This window comes from Cynoglossus semilaevis, chromosome Z, assembly GCF_000523025.1.
Source record: "Cynoglossus semilaevis isolate Cse_v1.0 chromosome Z, Cse_v1.0, whole genome shotgun sequence".
NCBI classification, from domain to species: domain Eukaryota; kingdom Metazoa; phylum Chordata; class Actinopteri; order Pleuronectiformes; family Cynoglossidae; genus Cynoglossus; species Cynoglossus semilaevis.
Window position 1 is genome coordinate 12,221,552 of NC_024328.1, and position 21,762 is coordinate 12,243,313.

A 21,762-nucleotide genomic window follows, 5' to 3' on the forward strand; every position below is an offset into this window, starting at 1 on the left:
TCTTCGTCCTCGCCTCCCGACTCCTCCCTTTTCTATCGCCCAGGGCTGGGCTCAGTAGAAGACAGAGGGCAGGAGGTGTGTATTCACTGTATGGATAACCAGGTGATCGCTGCCCTGGTTCCCTGTGGCCATAACCTCTTCTGTCTTGATTGTGCCACTCAGATTTGCAAGGGACCAGAAGCTGTGTGTCCCGTGTGTCTGTCTCCAGCCACGCAGGCCATTCAGCTCCGTAATGTCTGATTTGTAATCTGTTCACCTCGATGACTGATCAGGGATCAGCCTCCTCCAACACTACCGACCTAATTGTGTGTGGGGGAAATTACAAATTACTGACCCTGATTTCATCATCAAGGTTAGTTCTCACCCAGCCGGTAAAGGAATGAAAGGTGAATAAGGAATGATCTGTGTCCAGGACATGAGTTCATGCTTGATCGTCTGAAGTCTTCTTTTTTGATTAATTGATATATTGATCAGTGGGTCATAAATTCCTCAATGTAGCAGTGGGTGGAATGGGATATACTGTACCTATATAAATATATTTAGTTTCTACCTATAGTTTATATATATTTTTTAATGTTCTTTAAATTTTTTATTTTTATTTGTTTTAGATTTTTTTTAAATTGTTTGGTCAAGGTTGGGTTTTTTCCATCAACATCTCAATTTTTATTTTTTTATTTTTTTTAATTTTGTGCTGCTACAGTCATGTTCACTTGCTGGGATAAGTCCCGGCCACTTTGCCTATAATTACATTTTGCTCTAGGCAGAATTATCCCTGAGGAACAAAATGTTGCTGAGCATGTTTACATGAAGCAAGTCCATAACATGAACATTGGCAAACTTGAAGTATTGTTTGTTACTACGGCTTTTGAATGCAACAGTTAACTGGATACCTACACATGATTCAGTACTGTACCAGTCTGTTCTACATACTTTATTCATTTGTATTATCGGGATAGTTGTGCGACTCTTAATTAGGACAGTGTGTTTACAAGTGCAGAGACATCCAGGAGATTATTTTGTGTTATTACAGATATTAACAAATCTCATAGAAAAGAAAACAGACCCATGTGGGTTTTTGCTGTTATTTCACTTTCATCCTTCAGCTGTTTAGTTGAAGGATGAAACTGAGTAGTGAGAACCCTCAAAATTGTTGAGCTGTGCACCTTTTAATAATGTGGAGGAAAAAACACACCCAATCTTTTTTTTTTTTCAACTGGGCGGAAAACTTAAAACTACAGCCTGACCTTTTATAACCTTTATAATTATATTTCCGGACTAAAGTTTGATTAGCCTTCACCAAGACTTGGCTAAGATAATGTTATCTTGCTTTTGACACAAAATGTTCTAGTTATTTTTTTTAAAACAACATCACTAAAAGTCAAACAATCTTAACATGTTTGGATAGTTGTCTTCCAGAGGCCATGTTCGTTTATTACATATAATCTATGAAACAGTGACACAGGAGTACGAGCGTGTTTCACCACTTCAGTATCCCAATATTCCTTTGGATTACTATGTAACAAGTATTACAGGTACAGGTAAACTGGTGCCTAACATTAGCTGGCTCCTCTGACAGTGTCACTCTTAATTGTCTTAATACAAACTTGTGGCATTTTTTTGTTCTTTTTAAAGCCTGTACCTACACAATGCACATCACAACACTATCATCCCAGAAGTCTATCACAGATGTGACTTGAATGAACACAAGTTGACAGACTGAAGTCTTAACATTCACCTACTTAAATTTGTCCAAGTAGAACAGAGGTTTTTACGGGGTTCTTCAGTTGCGTCTCTCTTACTCTCTCGCTCTCTCTTAAGTGGGGTTTTTGGCATGTACACTCCCATTCTCATTCTTTTCTGTCTTATTAGCTGGGTTTTCAACCAAAAGTACCTTCACAACGTGTTGCTTCCCCCTTATATTCCTCTTATCACTTCAATGTCAAATTAACCCGGGGGCCCCGCTCTGATACCATCTTCTCAGTCTAATTTCTGCATTACTTTTATTTTATAAATACCTATATTTTTAATCATGTTTATCTGGCCTTTGCAAAAGTCATCTCAGTATTTCAACTACTAGAGGAAGCCCTAGTTTCACAAAACTCCACAGATTTCATTATGATCAAATTACCTTCAACCTTCACTTTTAGACTGATGTGTTTTTTTTAACTGCTCCCTTGATGATGAGATTATTTCTGGTACACTCTTCACCAGATGCTTTTGTTCTCTCTTGGCCTAAACAAAGCACAGCCTTCTCTCACTCCTCACCTCACACTATTGATTTGATGGAACTCCAAAAACAGTAGGAATTGTTTCCTTTTTGTCTTACCTAACCATCTTATAAATCTGAAATAAAAAGGTACAAATCATTGGGATTCATCTCAGGTCATAGCTTTAAACCCCTGTCTTTGTGTGGGACTCTGTTTCCAGATTGATTGTCGGCAAATTCAAAAGGCAAAACAGCACCTGGAATGATTTCATCCTGGACTCTGCTGACACTACTTTCCGTCAACATTATTACATTACAATGCTTTACCGTTTGGACTCTGAACTGCAGTCCTTTTACACATTCTGGCCGTTAAAGGAAAAAAAAAAGAAAACAGTGTTTTGGGAATCATTTCACTGCTGAGCTATTTATCGGTGGGAATGGAACCAAATGAGTCCCAAAAGTGCAAAAAAAAAACCCCAAAACAAACCCTCCTCCTCTTCTTTTTCTAACCGTCCTTTTTTTTCAAGTCTATGAACTCCACAAAGGGTCCTCTCCTTCTCCAAGGGAATGCAATATACTGTCAGCTCCTCAGTTTGACATGAATCTCTTGACAATTTTGTCTATGTATTATATAATATTACTGTTAATGACTGATGAATCAACAGAACTTTTTATTTTGTTACATTTCATATATATGTATATCTTAACACATACATAGAAAAATATATATCTATATTAAGATGTTTACAATAAGATATTTTATTTTTCTTTACAACTTTTTTTCTCTCTGATGAATTTCCAAGTTTGAAACTCAGAAACGCTCCAACAGCAGCAGAGTGATAACGCTTCCCGCTTGTAGTCTAGATCCTATTAGTTCTGACTATTGATGAAAATAGTATTGATAGCTGCAGTTTAACCTAGTGGACAATGGAATGTGCACCACGAGCATGTCTACATAACGTACCGCCACCAATGTTAAAATGTCACTGCAACTGTACAAAGACCAAGGATACAGACTGCCTGTCAATGTTTGTACGCCATCGAGTAATGAAAGGTATATATTGCCGTAAAATGTACCTGCATTTATCTATATATGAAAATACTTAAAACTGTCAAGCTGTACCAACAGATCAGAAATATTTACTAATTTTACTACACTTTTGTTTTGTATATATGGGGTGGGGGTCTTATGGCATATAAATTCTTCAAATTGAGTCAGGAGTTTAAGAGCAGACTATATTTTATAATGGCCTTTTAAGTTATTGTGGCCAAAGCACTGATATTATATATTTGCTGTAAAGAGAATTTAAGAGTTTTATTTTTCTGATACTAAAGTTCCTTAGTAAAGACTTTCATTTAAAGCCATCCAAGCCTCCTGTGGTTCATATGTTTTTCCCAGCAACATTAACACCACCAAAAGTTGCCATTTGCTGCAATAATGTGTTTAATATCCATAATAAATGATTTTTTTTGTATTTAGCTAGATTTGATTAGGTAAAAAAGCAAGGGCCATGTGTGTCAATTAAAATTATTTCTACTTTAATAATCATGCAGCACTGTTGCCTTAAAATGCCTGCAGCTTAGAGAGTACAATTTATTTACAGAAGTTTTTGAAATAATAGTTTATTCTGTTACAAGTATTATATACACTCACACTTTTAGCCAGCAACCTTTTCTTTCAGTAACGTGAAGGCCTTTCTAACCACCTGATTGACCAGATGCATAAATGTGAATGCTTTGAATAACTGATGTTAACCATGGTTTAAAAATGGACTGACAGTGAAACAAAAACAATGTCCTGTTCTGTGGTTGAGGCTGAGGTTTTCCTGATATAAAATGACAAAAAGTTACAAGATAATATTAAACAAATTAAATTAGACCCACAGCTGTGGGCCTCTGTCACACGAAACCCTTGTGTAAAGGTCAGTTGTAAAAACCCATGTTAAAAATGCTGTGTGACAAATTGTTACTTATATGGAGGACAGACAGATCTACAGGTGTGTGGGCATTACCTACCCCTGCTTTAACATCAGCACAGACAAACGACTCCTTAACTATCCATCACATAGGCTGCTTATGGTTGGATTCTCACAGGCTGATTTGATTGCATTATTATTATTAATGGAGTAGATGTTTGTGCACCAACTTGAGTAACCAATATTAATGCAACAAAAAGAGACTTCCCCAAAAATGGATTGATAAAATACTAATTATTAAAATATTGGTTGACGAAATGGGTACAAATTATACATATTCAATTCACATCTTATATTTACATTGTTTTCCCGCAGCGTACATTCAACAGTTGGTTAAATGAGAAAGCAAACGTTTTTTTTTTTTAAACCTTTTTTGAGTCTTAATATTATTACCAGTGTAATGCAATATAAAATGGCTCCTTAACCCTTGTAAGGTTCTTCAGGTCTAGGTGTCCCCTGGGTCACCTACACCCAATATGTCTTTGTGTGTGTGTGTGTGTGTGTGTTTGCATGCTCCTGCACTGCATGACTTGTGCCAACTTTTCCTCATATTTATTAATACTCATATTCTGGGACAAGATGAAAATCATTGCAAGGACAAACGGTGTGTACAAAAATGCAAAGGATCGCACAAGGGTTAAAATAATTTGTGTTAAACATTGTGGGTTTTATCTTTATTCTGCTCAGCTGTTCTCTTTGTTTTTCCATTTTTCATGACTGCACAAACTTGCTGAGCTTTGTCCTGTTGGAAAAAGGTCAATATTACATAGCACATAGCAGATATTCTGAGCATATATCTGCACCGTTATCACCATTCTGTTAAATAAGGTAAGGCTTGAAAACTTCAATATAATTGAGTCTATTTACTGCCCCTACTCTAAGGTCAAAAACAAATGTTGCATTCTCTTATGAACAAAGACTCTCAGATGACTATAAGCATGGAAAATAGTGACTTCACTTTTGGAGTCAAACAACCTTTGACCTGTTCAGGATGTAACCAGAAATTTAAACAATTATCAGCTGAGACTGGCTGCTAATATAATGAAGCAGCAGAGAAATCTTTATTTTATATGAATATCTCTGAAACATTGCTTAATGGTGTTTTTTGTAACTACGAAAAAAAAAACAAAAACAAGTTATTTCATTAAAAAAAAAAGTATAGTGCTACAAAACAAAGGTGACGGAAATTTAAAAAAAATAAGTGAAAGGAAAATATATCAACATCAATGATTGCTACTTTTTAAATTCCTTAGTAAGTTGGCTATAAAAAGCCATGTGTGAAATAATGTAACTGGGCTGCATGTCATTACACACCACAGCAGGGGTTCTGAGAGGTGAGTAAAGACGACGACATGGGAAAAAATACTAAAAAACTAAAAATACTGACTAGTCAAATTCAAAGCCAATATCTGTAAAGCAGTTCACCTCAGGGTTTACCTCAGTCTCATGCCCGTCAGTGGCAGCAGCTGCTGGTGAAGTGTGAAGTGCAACACTGAGTCGTCAGTGTTCACAGCCCACTGTGTGGCTCCTGTGATGCTGCATGTCAGCAGTGACAGGTAACAATGTTCTGGTCATGGTTGACACATTATAATACATGGCTTTAGTGTTTCTGAACCTGGTGGTTCTCCTGAACTGTCTCTGCTTTAAAGCAGATGTCCAGATGTTGAGTTTACACTCTCAACTTTGTTATCCTTGGGTACAACTACCTTCTGTACATTTCAAACCTCGTGACTGGCTGTTTGAGCCACTCCACAAAGACAGACACTGCCATCACCAGGCCTCACAGTGGACATGGTGTTCTTTAAGTGAAGGTGCTTTGGTGCAAAACTTAAGAATTAAAGAAATGGAAATGTTCAAGCTGTGACACATTTTCCTACCACGTTCCTGGTAGACCTGCAGCAAACTTAAGCCATGCCTGGACCGCCCTTTACTCTATAAAAGACAACTGTTCGGCAACACATTGTCCAGACTGGTAAGGGACACAGTCTTTTCTGACATGTCAATTTTCCATTAGCTGCTGGAATTTCCTGTAGTTTCTTAAATGTCACTGTTGTCTTCTCTTAAGACGACGACCAGCCGTGTGATGTCGCTGTACCCTATCATAATCACTGTATTTTACGGTAATTCTTTTGTATCCGTCTCCTTGGTTAACCTTGAGAAATTTAGATTAAAAAAATATTTGTTGTGAGATGGGGGTAACAAACACTTAAGTTGTATATTTGTTGTTGCTGCTGCGAGAGAGAGGTGTGTAAACGTCCTACGTTAATAGCAGGTCGTTATCTGGAAGTGACACAGCATCAATAGCTTCTCCACCAAAAACTCTTAACAGAGTGAGCCGATCTTTTCCTGCTTTATTCCGCGATTCTAAAATAACTCAGTCCAGTGGCTGTGAGTCTGCTATAGGCATGGTGTGAAGAACCTCATCCAGTAACTGCAGGGCTCGGTGCAGGTGGATCTCGATCCAGCAGGGGGTCTCCTTGATGCTCTGTCGAGGGTAGTCAGGCCCCCAGCCCTTCACAAAACTCATCCTGAGGATACACAGCCTGCGTAGGTCGTCCACACCAATACCTGCTGCTGCTGACAGACCTGAGATCAGCAGGTGGACATTGTTAGGTCAGTTGTCAATGTGGGTCGTTGTGTGTGATGTGTGTGACACTTTAGCTACTGCTAAAGCTGATTCATATTCTCTTCCCACCCACTTCTAAACCATCGACTAAAAGTTTTACTCATACACTTTTACATTTTTAACAGCATAACAACTCACTTATAGCTGGAGCTATGCCTCCGACTGATCCAGGACCAGGTATACTTCCAGCTACAGCTGCTGCCTGAGCTGCTGCTGCTGCCTGAGCTGTGGCCGCCTGCTGCTGCATCTGTCTGTGACACTGCCGAAGGTCAAACACCTGCAGGAGGAAGGAGACATTTAACAGTGGACAATCTGAGGCCATTTTCTCCCCCAGAAATAAAAATACTACAGGCAGTAAAGAGGAAGTCAGAACATTATTAGTCAAACAGAGCACATGGAGAGCAGTGAGATAGGAATACAATGGGAAACTAAGGTATAATCCCAGTGCTATGAGATCTTTTAATAATAATGTAAACCAAATGATGAGGATAATTTATACAATACACACGGCAGGACGTCACGAACATGAAGGAAACAGGTTTTCCCAAGTGTATTTTTTTATCAAGCAGTTCAGTTTTAGTGGAATACATGTTATGGGATTTTTCCCCCTTTTCTGCTAATGTTTTCCTGCCTCTGTAAAGCACTGTGAATGTCTCTGTGTATGGACAGTTCTATACAAAGAGACTGGACTGTGTGTGTGTGTGTGTGTGTGTGTGTGTGAGAACAAGCATCTGTACCTTGATGTAAGCACTTGGGTAGATTTTGTGAACAGCATCTCCTGGAGCTCGACCTGCTTCTCTGTCCAGGTAATAACTCTGGACAAACACTGCGTGGTCACTAAGGCAGCGCACCCACACATCACCCTCACCCTTACACTCCAGCTGGACTCCCTTACCAATGTGAAGCCTAAAAGAAAAAAAAGATACAGACTTTACATACTAATACAACCACATACACCTGTTGACAGATTTAAGGAGAATGATGAAATAATTTGCAGTGATTCTATTCCAGATTAGTAACCGTAATAGTAACTGTACAAGAAGGCCCAGAGTAGACTGTACTTCCTGCGAAGGCTCAGGTCTTTTAACATCTTCAGGAAGCTCCTGAAAGTGTTTTACCAGTCTGTAGTTGCCAGTGTAATTTTGTACACTGTGATGTGCTGGATGAGCAGCACATCAAAGAAGGACTTACACAGATTGGAGAAGCTGATCAGGAAGTCTAGCTCTGTGTTGGGCATCAAACTGGTGAAAGTGGCAGAGAAGAGAACACTTGGCAAACTGCTCGCCATCTTGGACAATGCCACTCATCCACTGCACACTGTCATCACCAATCAGAGGAGTCTGTTCAGTAACAGGCTCCTTCATCCAAAGAGCAGGACCAATAGGCTTCCTTTGTCCACCGGGCAATTAAACTGTTTAACTCTTTACTGGGTAGGAGGAGGGAGAACAAACGACTGGTAGATAGGGGAGTAAGTGCAATAACCCAACAATAATTTCAGTGCAATAACCACAATCTCCAATTACATTACTATTATATTTCAACAATTGTTTTTGTTTTTCTATTTTATATTCTATTATAAGTATGCTTAGGTGTATGTGTATATTCGTGAGTTGGCACTGCGGCAGATGGCTGCTTGTAGCCGCAGCTCCCATCGTGTCTTTTAACTTTGTTTGCTGGTATTATTACTCGCTTTCTTTTGCGGACTAACAACAACCTGTTCATAAACCTTTTGGATGATGGCTGGACTAAGTTTTTTTTACTCTTCTCCATGTTCTCCTGTTACTTTTTCTCCTCTTTGTCACGGAGAACTCCGCTGGTAGTAGCGCGAGTAGACAATTCTACTCCCGCAACCAGCTGATTGTGCTGTGCAAGCCTGTGTTGCTGACAGGAGACAGACTTGTGGTCCCACAGGAGTTACGCAGGAAATGCCGGGGTTGCAAGTCTGGAGTCAAATTTAGAGAGAAAAGAAGAAAACATACGCCAGAGGTCCCAGCGATTATAATGGGTAATGTCAGGTCTCTGGGAAATAAAACGGACAGACTCGCAGCGCTGGTGAAGACCCAGGAGTATCGTGGGCGTAGCATTTTTTGCTTCAGTGAAACTGGGAAAAGAAGGGTGGTGAAATTGTGCTATAGGTTAGTAAAAGGTGGTGCAATCATGTTCCTTCATGTCAACCTGTGATGTCATTGGCTCAACAGCGGCAAAACTACAAAACCCTGATGCATTTATGGTTAGATACTGATGCATGATTGAAGTCAACAGGTGACTTCAATCATGCATCTCTTGACAATACACTCAACTTCCATCAATATGTTGAGTGTCCCTCCAGAGAAAATAAAACACTGGATCTCCTGTATGCTAATGTCAAAGATGCATACAGTGCCACAGCTCTGGCCCTTCTTGGCAGGTGAGACCACAACTTAGTCATGATGACTCCGAGATATGTTCCCCTTGTGAATAGGCAGCCAGTGCTCACCAGGACGGTGAGGAGTTGGACACAGGAGGCTAAAGAAGCACTGCAGGACTGTTTTGAGTCGACTGACTGGGATGTAGTCTGTGAGCCACATGGGGAGTACATTGACCGTATGAGTGACTGCATCACAGAGTACATCAAGTTCTTTGAGGACACCATAGTACCAGCTCAGTCAGTGCACTGTTTTCCTAACAACAAGCCCTGGATTAACAGTGATCTGAAGGCACTTCTGAACAAGAAGAAGATAGCTTTCAAGTCTGGAGACAGAGAGGAACAGAGGGAGAGTTCAGCATGAACTCAGAGAGATGCTGAGGACTTGCAAGGACAACTACAGTAGAAAGTACAGTAGAACAGAACAGTATGAGGGATGTTTGGAGGGGAATGAAAAACATCACTAGGATGAAGGAGAAAGACAGGCTAACGTCAGGGAGCCTGGAGAGTGCAAACCAGGCTAACAACTTCTTTAACAGGTTTAGCTCACCTTCTACCACCCCCTTGGTACCCTCTTTCCCCCACACACCCATGCTGTCCCTAATAGCTCAACCCTCCCCCAGCAATCTCCTGTACGGCACCTCTCTGCACCTATCTGTCCACCCTCTCCCTCCTCCACTGAAGACATCTACTTTAACCTCCACCCAATGGTGACTGTAATCCAGGTAAAAAAGCAGTTGGAGAAACTACATCAACGACAGGCTGCTGGTCCTAATGGCATCTCACCTAGGATCCTTAAGACCTGCGCCAGCCAGCTGTCTGCTGTACTATGCCATCTGTACAACATGAGTTAGAGCCAGGAGAAAGTCCTGATGCTGTGGAAGACATTCTGCTTGGTTTCAGTCCCCAAGAAGTCAAGACCATCTCATCCGGCTCACTACAGACTGGTCACCCTTACATCTCATGTGATGAAGGTCCTGGAGCGACTGGTTTTAGCCCAGCTGAAGCCACAAGTAAGTACATTTCTTAACCCTTTGCAATTTGCATAACAGTTCCAGTTAAGAGTTGACGATGCTGTCATTCACCTGCTGCAACAAGCTCATTTGCATCTGGATGGTGGTGGAAGCACTGTGAGGATCACATTCTTTGACTTCTCCAGTGCTTTCAACATCATCCAACCACAGCATGGGTGAAAAGCTGTGGGTGATGGGTGTCGACCATGCAATGATCTCCTGGATCACTGACTACTTGACAGGCAGGCCACAGTTTGTTCGTATGGGCAGGGTCTTGTCTGACGTTGTGGTCAGTGATACAGGAGCTCCACAGGGAACTGTTTTGTCTACCTTCCTCTTCACCTTATACACCACTGATTTTCAGTACAACTCTTAGTCATGTCTTCTGCAGATGTTTTCTGATGACTCAGCTGTTGTCGGGTGTATAAGGGAGGCTGAGGAAGGTGAGTACAGAACACTGATTAACAACTTTGTTGAGTGGTCTGAACAGAATCACCTGAGGCTGAACAGCGACAAGACCGGAGAAATGGTGATTGACTTCAGAAGGAAGAGGATGCCGTCTCAACCACTATGGATCAGAGATGAGATGGTTGTTGGAGGATGTTGAGGACTACAAGTACCTGGTAGTGGTGATCAGCAACAGACTGGATTGGGAAGCTAACACCGACGCTGTGTACAAGAAGGGGATGAGCAGACTTTATTTCCTGAGGAAGCTGAGATCCTTCAACATGCGCAAGATGTTAGAGCTCTTCTATCAATCTGTTGTTGCCATTTTCTTTGCAGTATTGTGCTGGGGAAACAGCATCAGAGCCAGCGACACTAACAGAGCCAACAAGATCATCAGAAGGGCTGGTTCTGTTCTTGTTCTCAGACTCAAGGCCTTTAAAACTGTTGTGGAGAGGAGGACACTGAACAAACTCTTAGCCATCATGGACAACAATGAGCACCCTCTCCACCATACTGTAGACAGACACCATACTGTAGACAGACAACCATGACGTGGGGAATCGGGAGTTACTGGCAGTAGTGTTGGCACTGCAGGAATGGAGGCACTGGCTTGAAGGAGCGGAACATATCTTCATCATCTGGACGGATCATAAGAACCTGGAGCACCTCCGCATAGCCAAGAGGTTGAATCCGCGACAGGCACGATGGGCCCTATTTCTGGAGAGATTCAGGTTTACCCTAACTTACCGCCCAGGTTCTCGAAATGTGAAGCCCGATGCACTCTCCAGACTCGAAGAGAGGAGGAGATCAAGGACACGACCAACATTCTTCCCTCTAACAGTTCTGGTGGCCAACGATTGCCAGAGATACAAGGAGTTTTGTGTTTGCATGTCCTACCTGTGCTCATGGCAAGTCCACCCATCACTCCCTGAGGGGTCTCTTGCAGCCACTGGGGACCCTGAGCCGCCCGTGGTCCCACATCGCACCGGACTTCGTGACGGGTCTGCCATTGTTGGAAGGTAACACCACTATTCTGACTATAAATTATCGATTTTTCCAAAGCTGTGCATTTCATTCCCTTGCCTAAGCTCCCCTTAGCATCTGAAACTGTGGACCTTTTGGTTTTCCATGTCTTCCGACTTCACGGGATCTGCCAGGACTTCGTGTCGGACCAGAGTCCGTTGTTTTCTCCACAAGTGTGGAGATCTTTTTGCAAGACTTTGGGAGCATCAACCAGTTTGCCTTCTGGCTACCATCCCCAGACAAATGGGGAGATGTAGCAGGCGAATCAAGACTTGGGCACCACTCTCCGGCTGCCACCTAGTATCTTGGAGTTCGTTCCTTCCCTGGGTGGAATATGCTCACAATTCGCTGATATCTTCAGCCACAGGTATGACACCCTTCATGGCTTCTCTGGGTTATCAGCCTCCTCTTTTCCCAGAACAGGAGAGGTGGCGGTTCCATCAGTACACAGGAACATTATATTGAGCCCAGAGAGTCTGGAGAGCGGCCAGGGCCGAGCCAAGACAAAGCAAGCAGCTGATAGACATCGGTCTCCTGCTCCCACCTACCAGCTAGGGCAGAATGTGTGGCTGTCGACTAAGGACATTCCCCAGTTGGCCCCCCGGTTCATTGACCCGCTTAAGATTGAGAGGATCATCTGGTCATCGGCAGTTCGCCTAAAGCTTCCCCCATTCCTTAAGATACACCATTCCTTCCATGTTTCCTTACTCCTATAAAACGCTATCTATCTATCTAGCTATCTAACCAGTCTTATACAGTATGAGACATCATTACAAATGGATGGAGTCAACTCAGAATAAACTAACTAAAGAAGTCAGTGATATTTGCGTCACTAACCGAGCTCTCTCTATGGCTTCAGTGCGATGAACGTTACTCAGCTGGCCCAAACAGAACCTGTCTCCTCCGGAGGGGTCCACATAGCCATCCACTGTCACAATGGGACAAGAAGAGGGCACTTTGAACATCTCACCGACCTGAACGTCCATCTCAAAGTAGGCAATGGAACACCAGTAGTCAGGGGCTGCAAGAGAAGAACCAAGTCAGACGTTACAAGTGAAGCTGCTGCAGGGATTGGATGCTGATGGAGATTGAAGGCCAACAAATGTAGCTTTGGGAGGTTTAGTTGTTTTTCTGAAATGAGTGAGTTCATGACAAATACAGGCCTGGTTCTCTGTCTGGTTCACATCATGTTGTTCAACTGGAGTTGTGGTTCCCCCAAAAAAACACACACAGAAGTGGATATTCTGGATTTTCTTGTATTTTTGTTCATCAATTAAAAATGTTGACATAAGCAGGAAGCTAGGTGTTGTGTCTACAACAGACTTTACATTAATACATTACTTTACATTTTATGTTTTAACCTGAAATGAAGGGACATAATAGACAGCTGAGAGAGGAAACGTCACTCGATGCATACAAAATAATTAATAACCAATCAGTAATAAAAACACATGTATTTAACTTGAGGTTCAGTCAGTCCTCACCTGGATGATTTGATAGGGGAGGCTGGAAGGCAAGCTCATTGTGCACTGGCCCTGGGAAAATCAAGCAAAATAGTGTAGCCAATCATAATCATCAAGCAGTTTTTTTATTTTGTGGTTAATTTGGAGCTAAGTGCAACGCTGTGCCTACAGTAATGTGCTGGGTGTGGCATTGGTGGGTGGTGCTGTAGGTGACCGTTGCTGTGGTGCGATATGTTAGAGGGGAAGGTGCTGTTCCTTGACCAGGAGGAGGAGGCACCTGAGGAAGAGGCACAGAACTCAGAGGTGGAGGGGAGAAGACTCAAAGTGCATAATCACAGACATCATCACAGAAATCACCCATAATTCACTTATATACAAATGTCTTACTGCTCGATCCAGCAGCGATGGCAGGGAAGGATGACGTCGAGGATGAGGTGGAGGTCTCAGCAGGTGAAAGCAGGTTTGGAACTGCAAATGATTCTGCAGGCGCTCCTCGGCTGCTGGACGGAGGATGCTGGATAGTTTGGATGGAGTGTCCTCCGTCCATGGAAGGAACGTTCTGTGGTCCATCAAAATCATACTCATCTTTAACAACAAGGCCTGAGCCGGAGTGAGGAGTGGTGAGGGTCAGACCTGATAAGTCTGCAGACGAAGGAAATCAGGGAGAGAGATAAGCTAAAAGCTGAATCAACCAAATCAACTCCCATATAATTACGCTCCTCCTGTTCTCACCTATGCTGGGAGACACCACCCTCTCATAGTGATAGGGGTTGACACACACACTGTCACACTTGAGGTCAAAAGCAAACTGGCAGTATTTGACATGTTTGAGCTCATTTTTATGAAGGTCAGGCCACCGCCACAGCCGAGCGTAGATGACATGAGGGAACCCTTTACGTCCTGCCACCTGTGGCAGGCAACAACAAATATAGCATATAATTAATATAAACTCATTAAAGCTCATTGACCACAAAATCTTTACACATTACTAAATTCTGACAAATTTACATACTGTGTTTGTATTTCCAGTACCTCAACTTTTGTGACTTCTATTGCACAAGAATGCCAGAAATGCAAAACAGATTATTGTTCTGTAAATCCAAAATGTCATTGGTCCAATCACATCAGTGAGTTTAGATGATATTTAGATTTAAGACACAAATTATTTTAATTTGTGCCTCCATCAATTTGTAAAATTACCACATAATACTGGTCCTAAATTCTGTATTTATTTAAAATGCCAAAAAGTATCTTCAGATGATTAAGATGGTAAGATACGTATCTGGTGAATGAATAATGAATCTGGCTAAAAAAATACAACAATCATTGCATGTAGTTACAGCTGGCAAGTAAAATATAGGTAGAATATATGAGAAAGTACACAAATAAGCCAGACTTTGTCAAAGCTTATCAATATTTGAAGTCCTGTGTCTGTGTTGAATAAGCAGAGTTGCAGCATCCTACCTGCAGTCTTCCATCAAGTGTCCTCTGAATAGTCACACACTTGCTGGGATGGGCACCGTTGGTGGTAATAGCCGTAATGAGTGAGTCAAGCTCGTCTTTTTTCTCCTTCAGCTTTTTCACCAAGCTCTCGATGGCACGTTTGGAAAATGTCTCACTCTCACCCCCCTGTCTGTGGCACATTAGGCTATGCACGATGCTCAGACAGGCATCATTGCTGGTCGGTGTATTGGTGATAGACATCTTAAAGCTTTTCCCGTGATTGCACCTTTAGGAGACCTGTGTTACTTATGGGTTTAACATAATTTGAGAGTTGCATAGGATCTTCAGAGCAGCATTAAAATCCAAATTTGCTGACTTTTGCACAGAGTAGTCCAAATGGACAGTAGCAATACCTATAAGAAGATAAAAAAAAAGTTCCTTCAATGTCAGTGTACTAATTGTAGAAACTAATTGTATTTTCATGACTGAACTTTTGAGTTTTAATTTAAAGTAGTTTTTTAAACATTATTTATTGATATTTTCTTATATACAAATACACCTGTATAAACACACAATTTGATCAAATGTGAAAACCAGTGTCCCATTAACATAGGCAACAGCTTTGTTACAAGTGTTATGAACAAAAATAAATATCAAAATGCAAACCGAAAAGAAAGTAATTAAAAATACACATCATAAACACCATCTTCTCAGTCATGAACATTTTGTGCATATCTAAATTATTCTGTACCCTAATGTGTGTTAACATAATTTAATCCTGTCAGAGGTTACTACTTATCAAACATATTATTCCTCATCATTATCATTTTTTAAGTCAATGTTTTTAACAAACATATTAAACCATTTCCATATCCCTTATCTTGTTTTCCTTTTAGTATGTACGTCACCCTTTTCAGAGGAAGAGTTATCAGCATTTATCTTACCTAATACATAATACTTGGCCTGTTGGTATTTTTCCAAAACATTGAAATGGACCTTTTGGTGTGCAAACACATATCTATTATTATTCATTCACTTTTACTGTTGTTGTGAGTTTTTGGGTAAGATAAAGAGTGCAGGGTCCATTGGTATGCTTTTTGAAATAATCTTTTCTATTGCTTTTTTGACCTCCTCCCAGAATTATTTTTTACTGCACTGCCACATACAGTGATATAATGTCCCTTTCAACTCTACACATTTTATACATACATATGGGATATTCTTATTGTATTAATTTAATATGACTGGTGTAATATAAGTTCTCATCAGTCACTTATATTGCAGTAATCTAAATTGGGTATTAACAGCCTTATGCCTATGTGGGCCTCTTTGGCAGAAACACACTGCAGCTGCCACTGCGTTCCATAGGTCTAGGCTACAAACAAGAGAAGGCCCGGATGGTGCTGGAGCTGAGGGATTCCACGGATCAACTGGTGAGAGCAGCTGCCCCTCAAGTACGAACAAGGAGAAAGTGGAAAGCCCAGGAAGAGGTGGACAGGGCGATCAGCAGACTGAAACACTGTGAGCCAGTCGGCAGTGTCCAGGAGGGCCAAGCAGGCCTTGGATGGAGCAAGACCACCCTCGTCTGGTCAAAGGCCTCGAAAGAAGAGCAGAAAGCCATGCTGGTGGCAGAGGTGACAAGGACCAAGCTGGAACGCGTTAAAATCAAAGCGGTGGCTCAAAGCCAACAGGGAGGCTGGATGTCATGGGAAGGTGTTACAGACAGGGCCCTGGCATGGACTGATATGTGGAAGATCCTCCAGGTCAGGCTCAGCTTCCTGGTCAGGTCGTCCTACGATACTCTGCCTTGTCCCAGAAATCTCCACCTGTGGTTTGGTGTGGAAGAGTCCTGTGCCCTGTGCAGCACTGGCAATGCAAGCCTCCAGCATATCCTGTCAGGCTGTAAGACCGCATTGTCCCAATGCCGCTACAGGTGGCGTCATGACCTGGTGTTAAGGAGGTTGGCAGAGGTGGCGGAGTCATGCAGACAGGAGGCCAACAACAGACCTTCCACCTCAGCAAGACCTCTGATACGGTTTGCAAAGGCCAGAGAGAACGCCAACCTTCCTTGCCAGAGAGCACCACCAACGGTACTCTCACCAGGGAGCGAGTGGTCGATAAGGGTCGACCTGGGGAGGCACCTCCAATTCCCCAGGGAGATCACAGAAGCTTCACTCTGGCCAGATCTGATCATGTGGTCAGAACCATGCAGGACCATTCTGATGGTGGAGCTTGCCGTCCCATGGGAGGAAGGCATTGAGGCTGCCAACGAGCGGAAACATGCAAAGTACGCAGACTTGGCAGCAGGACGCAGAGAGGCTGGCTGGAAAGCCATCATGCGCCCCGTTGAAGTAGGATGCAGGGGCTTCGTCGGGTCCTCAACTGCACGCCTGCTCCGCGACATGGGATGCACAGGAGCTGGGCGCAGGAAAACCATGAGGAAACTGGCAGAAGAGGCAGAGAAGGGCAGCTTTTGGCTGTGGCTCAGGAAGAAAGAGGTGATTTGGGGGCCAAACAAAGCATGACCCATTCACTTTAACGTAAATTTACCCACAATAGGCATAACTAAATAATAAACGGTAACTCTAGCAGAAAAAAGTCATCAATCTAAATTAGGAATCTAGCTACAATCAGGTTAGGAACCTAGTTACACTTGATGACCCCAAGGTCGACTACTGAAGATGTGTCTTACAGTAAGAGAGTCAATTTAAAAACAACCAACTAATCAGGAAAAGCCATAGTAAGCCACCCCATTCCACACCATCCCTTACCTCAGCCCCTTCACATCCCCTTAAGGTAAGTATAAGGATGACCCCCAATAATTCCCCTGCCACAGCCCTAATCCCCACCCCATGATCATACCAAGGAAATCACCCTTGAGGTAAGCAGGCACCACTAGTGACACTCAGGCACTAGTGGGGCCCAGGGAGGGGTTCAGATGAGCACGCCATCACAAAGGCAGTGGTGGAGGTGCGTCAGGCAGCAATGCCCAGCAGGCAGACCACCATCCTGTATTTTCATATGTTACGTATAGATTGCCAATCTTGTATTGGTACATCGGTATCTAGATCTTCCACGCTTCTCGTTTATCATGTGCATTTTCAATTGCTTTTGACAATAAATAGTTATATAGCTAAGATACAGCTCCTCTATCAAAGCTCTCCGTAAATACAATATTTTCTAAGGTAGTTGCTTGAGGTCTGTTTAAGATATTATTTTGACTTGTTCTAATAGAATTTCTAAGTTGGAGGAATTTAAAGAATTTTTTTTTTTATCTATGTCATATTTATGTGTAAGTTCTTCAAATGACAGCATGATATCTGAGTTAGGTCAATAAAGATATTGATTTTTTTCTAGTCCGTTTAATGCCCATTTTCTAAATACATCATCTTTTATTCCTGGTATAAAACGCTAAATTTAAAGTAGTTTTAATCCTATTGCAAACACAACAACCACAGTGATGGATACTGTGGTCGTCAAATGAATGGAGCTCGTAATTTTTATTAAGCACAATCAACAATAACATGTTGCTTACATGCTTACATGTACTTGTATTACATGGTAATACAAGGCTGATAAATAATGTGTATACATATATTGAAGGGAACAAAATAATACGAGTTTACAATTATTATTTAGAATACATAAACATACTGGTCCCTTTCTTCGCTTTGATTTGTAAACAGGGAAGACAAAAAGTAGTATTTAACATTATAAATCGTTTTGTCTGAAAAAGGAAACTTACCAACGATCTCTTTTAATGACATAGTGGTGTGTTTTATTTTCGGTTAACTTTGACAAGTGTTTTGTTGGTGTAAAAATAAAGTTTAAGTTCTTGTCTTTTACTAGCGGCGCCACTGTGGCTACCGAAAAGTCACAGTAAGTCTGTCTTTACGCCAAAACACACCGGAAACTAGCGCTTTACTAAAACTACATTTAAATGTGCAAAAATAAGATTGTTTGTTCACTGTAGAAGTGCTATCAGCCTAATCGGCGATATAAAAAAACACACAAGACATTAGCATTTGAGATAAAAAAAAAAGAATGTTTAACGTGTGTCGGATGAGCAATACGCTTGTCAAACTTTAGCCCGAAAAGCCTTAGCGGAAGTACTTGGTGTTATTAATATAAATTGACCCCGACTGGTTTCTACCTGCTACAAAAACATCAGCTAACAACCCTGCTAACACAACGTGCTACTCTGATGTTAGCGTTACTTTTCTTTATATATTTACTACTTAATAACACAACACGTAGAAATGAATCGACTTTATACCACAGTTTGAGAACATGTTTGTTAACTGGCGGCTCTGTACTTTTACATGTTTATAATAATTAACGATGTCTAAACAGCTAGCATTTGGTGCTACCTAAATGTTGTAGCGGAGAGATAGTGCGGCTCCTGCTCAAACTCACCGTGTCAGCGACGGGACAGAGATATCTCTGTAGCAAATTCCAGTTTCTCTAAAGTTCTACCTGATGTACCAGGTCTCAATAATCTTTAATATGCAAAATATTTTTTTCACTGAATAAAGCTGAACATCCGCATAGACTGAAAAAACAGAGCAGGAGTCATTAAGCTCTCAGATTTCGAGTTGTCTTCACTTCTCACGCGCTGTACGCATGCGCAACATTTCAGTCATTTAAAGAAATTCATACATTTGATAAATACAGTATTATAAACCAATCCACATTAAAACAAATTATATGGCCTATTAAGCGCTTTAAATCATATTGTGTCAATCACTGCCTTGCTGAACTTGTTCACTGTCATGTCGTAGTACATAAAAAACATTATTTCTAAGAGCCTCTTTTTGGCTCTTTTTTGACAGGAAAATGTAAGGATTTATCCTATTTATTTAAGAATCCTCCCCTCCTCCCCCATTATATAAATCTCCCGTTAGCACTTGGCATCAATGTGCATATTTAATGCCTTTACCAGAGTATTTAGAAAATCAAATATTACATTGTACATGTTACACCCTTGTTCCTGTGTAATTACAATACATTTTTTCTATCCTGTTCTGGTGTTTATTTAAAACTAAGTTTTCTTAGGAACTATTAATAAACGGACCAAAGAATGAAATGTATTAAAGTAGAACCATTTTTACATTACATTGACAGACTATGGCTACGCATGTAAATTGACAATGAATATAAAACTGAGCTGTAGTGCAATGCCTTAGATTCCCTGCTTGTTAATACAAATGTATGAGGTAATGGAACAGAGACTTCTGTTTACAGCTGTACTCACAGATTATAAGCACTGTTTCCTTCTGTCTAATAAATACAACCCAAATGCGTTTTGAACCATTCTTTACCCTTTTCTCACACATCTTTGATCCTGAAAGACATTCAGAACCAGAACTTTAGCAAATATCATCTGATATATTGACAGATACATTCATTACAACGTGAACATATGCTTCAGTATGAGTTTACACCATTAAATCTGCCAGAACAATGTCAGCTGTGATGACGCAGCTTCTCATCTCGCTCATTATTTTCTGCTCTGTAGTTAACAAGGCGCTAATGAGAGAAGTGAAATCAACTGCAGGGTTTGGTGAGAGCAGAACTAAAGTCTTTATCTGTGATGGCACTTTATAATGGGACCACACACACACAAACTTCTAATGCTCTGCTGGTTACCATGTTTTCCTAAATGGTGAATATTACTCGCTGACAGACGACATAAGGATGATTAATTACTGGCTTTTGTAGCTAATCTGTTCTGTTCATGCTTCCGTTGAAGCTTCTGTTTTTATCAGTGGCGCTTTGGCCTAGAGGCAATGACTCTGTCATTGGTGTGGAACCCCAGGCTTCATCTCCTGGGTAAAATCGAATCCTGGTTATGGCGGTTGGTACCTTCCAGTGGCCTCATTGTTATGCCGTGTAGTGCATTTAAGAAAAGACACACACGGTCAGCGTGGGTTTATGCTTAAACTTTACTGAAGAAGTGCCTGTCTACGTACAAGGTCTCCTAGGTAACCTGTTGCCTGATGCCTCATAGGTAATGTAGTATCTTAAAGCTACACATTACAACACACTCACCACCTGCCGGGGCTTGTTCGGTGCAATGTGATTTGAGTGGCGGTCGTGGAGACTGCTGCCCCCGCGACCTGGTAATGGATCGGAACCAAGCGGATGAAAATGGATGGATGGATCACTTTGCTTTTCACCCCTGCCTTAATCAAAAACATTTTTTTAGTTTAAAGTTCTCCCACTTTTTTCTGTCTTTTTTTAAAAAAAAATCAGACGGAGATATACTGAACGTATGGGAACAAGGGATTCCCGCTGGATAAACGCCTCCCGCCAAAAACTTTTACTTTTTCACCAGCAGATGGCGATAAGTACCACAATTTAAATCTCCTGGAGCGAGGTGGTTAATGTAGTTGAAATGTTTTAAGTGTATCAACAGTGTGATGGTGTGTGGCCGTACACAGTCACACTCTTCTTCCCTGAAGGCCTAGGTACATGACCATGTGTGCCCGGACAAGTCCCTTTACCTACAAATTACATGTTTATTAATTACATTATTGCTAAATATCACAGTGGGCTGCTGCAAACCTGTAAACATAAAGTGAGCTCCATATCAACAGTCTCTTAAGCAAAATCACATGAGTTTTGAATTAAACCAGACAGATAATTACACTCAGGGGACACTAGCCTTTATCAGATTATATACCACACATATGGCCTGCTCATGTTCAAACCTGCATTACGCTGCATACTCAGGAGCTATGATTCCATTGCATCCAATAAACCTTGAGGCAGTTTAAAAGTACCTGAAACTGATTTTCTCTACTGTCTGGTTTACAGCCTCACAACAGGAACTCATTTTACTTGTCTAGTATGTGTCGCCACTCCAAATGAGCAATGGTCCTTGGAGCACCCGTGGCATGCCTTAAATTTAGGATAAAATAGACAGAAATTTGTTTCTCGATTCTTTCTACATGAAACAATGGTGACGTTGTTCTCATGACTGACATTCACTCTGAATTATTTAGCCCTAGGTTTTTAACACCCAGAGGTTTAAAAAAAAAGAAAAAGAAAGAAACGTTAGCAGCAACTTAGTTGATTAGGATTTAACCATGACGGCAGGTTTTGAGGACAGGAGTTGTCTGAGCATAACATATATGGTTTCACATTCTTATGCACGCA

General features: G+C 41.3%; 2 protein-coding genes across 2 annotated transcripts in view; one reads left to right on the plus strand and one right to left on the minus strand.

The window, feature by feature from the left end:
* Positions 1-5,338, plus strand: part of LOC103397888 (RNA-binding protein MEX3B-like) — a 9,677-nt gene extending 4,339 nt beyond the window's left edge. The window contains 1 exon segment of the mRNA XM_008336305.3: positions 1-5,338. This exon segment is cut by the window's left edge and continues 33 nt beyond it. Coding sequence (XP_008334527.1) covers positions 1-240 — 240 coding nt within the window. The 3' untranslated portion in view covers positions 241-5,338.
* LOC103397887 (mothers against decapentaplegic homolog 4-like) lies at positions 3,351-19,248 on the minus strand. The gene is made up of 10 exons (XM_008336304.3): positions 19,018-19,248; positions 14,623-15,014; positions 13,891-14,065; positions 13,546-13,800; positions 13,328-13,435; positions 13,180-13,230; positions 12,533-12,716; positions 7,546-7,714; positions 6,947-7,085; positions 3,351-6,768 (listed from the first exon to the last, which is right to left on the minus strand). Exons 2-10 carry the CDS (start codon positions 14,860-14,862, stop codon positions 6,557-6,559), a joined length of 1,533 nt encoding a protein of 510 aa, XP_008334526.1. The 5' UTR covers positions 14,863-15,014; positions 19,018-19,248; the 3' UTR covers positions 3,351-6,556.
* Positions 19,249-21,762: the final 2,514 nt, after the last annotated feature.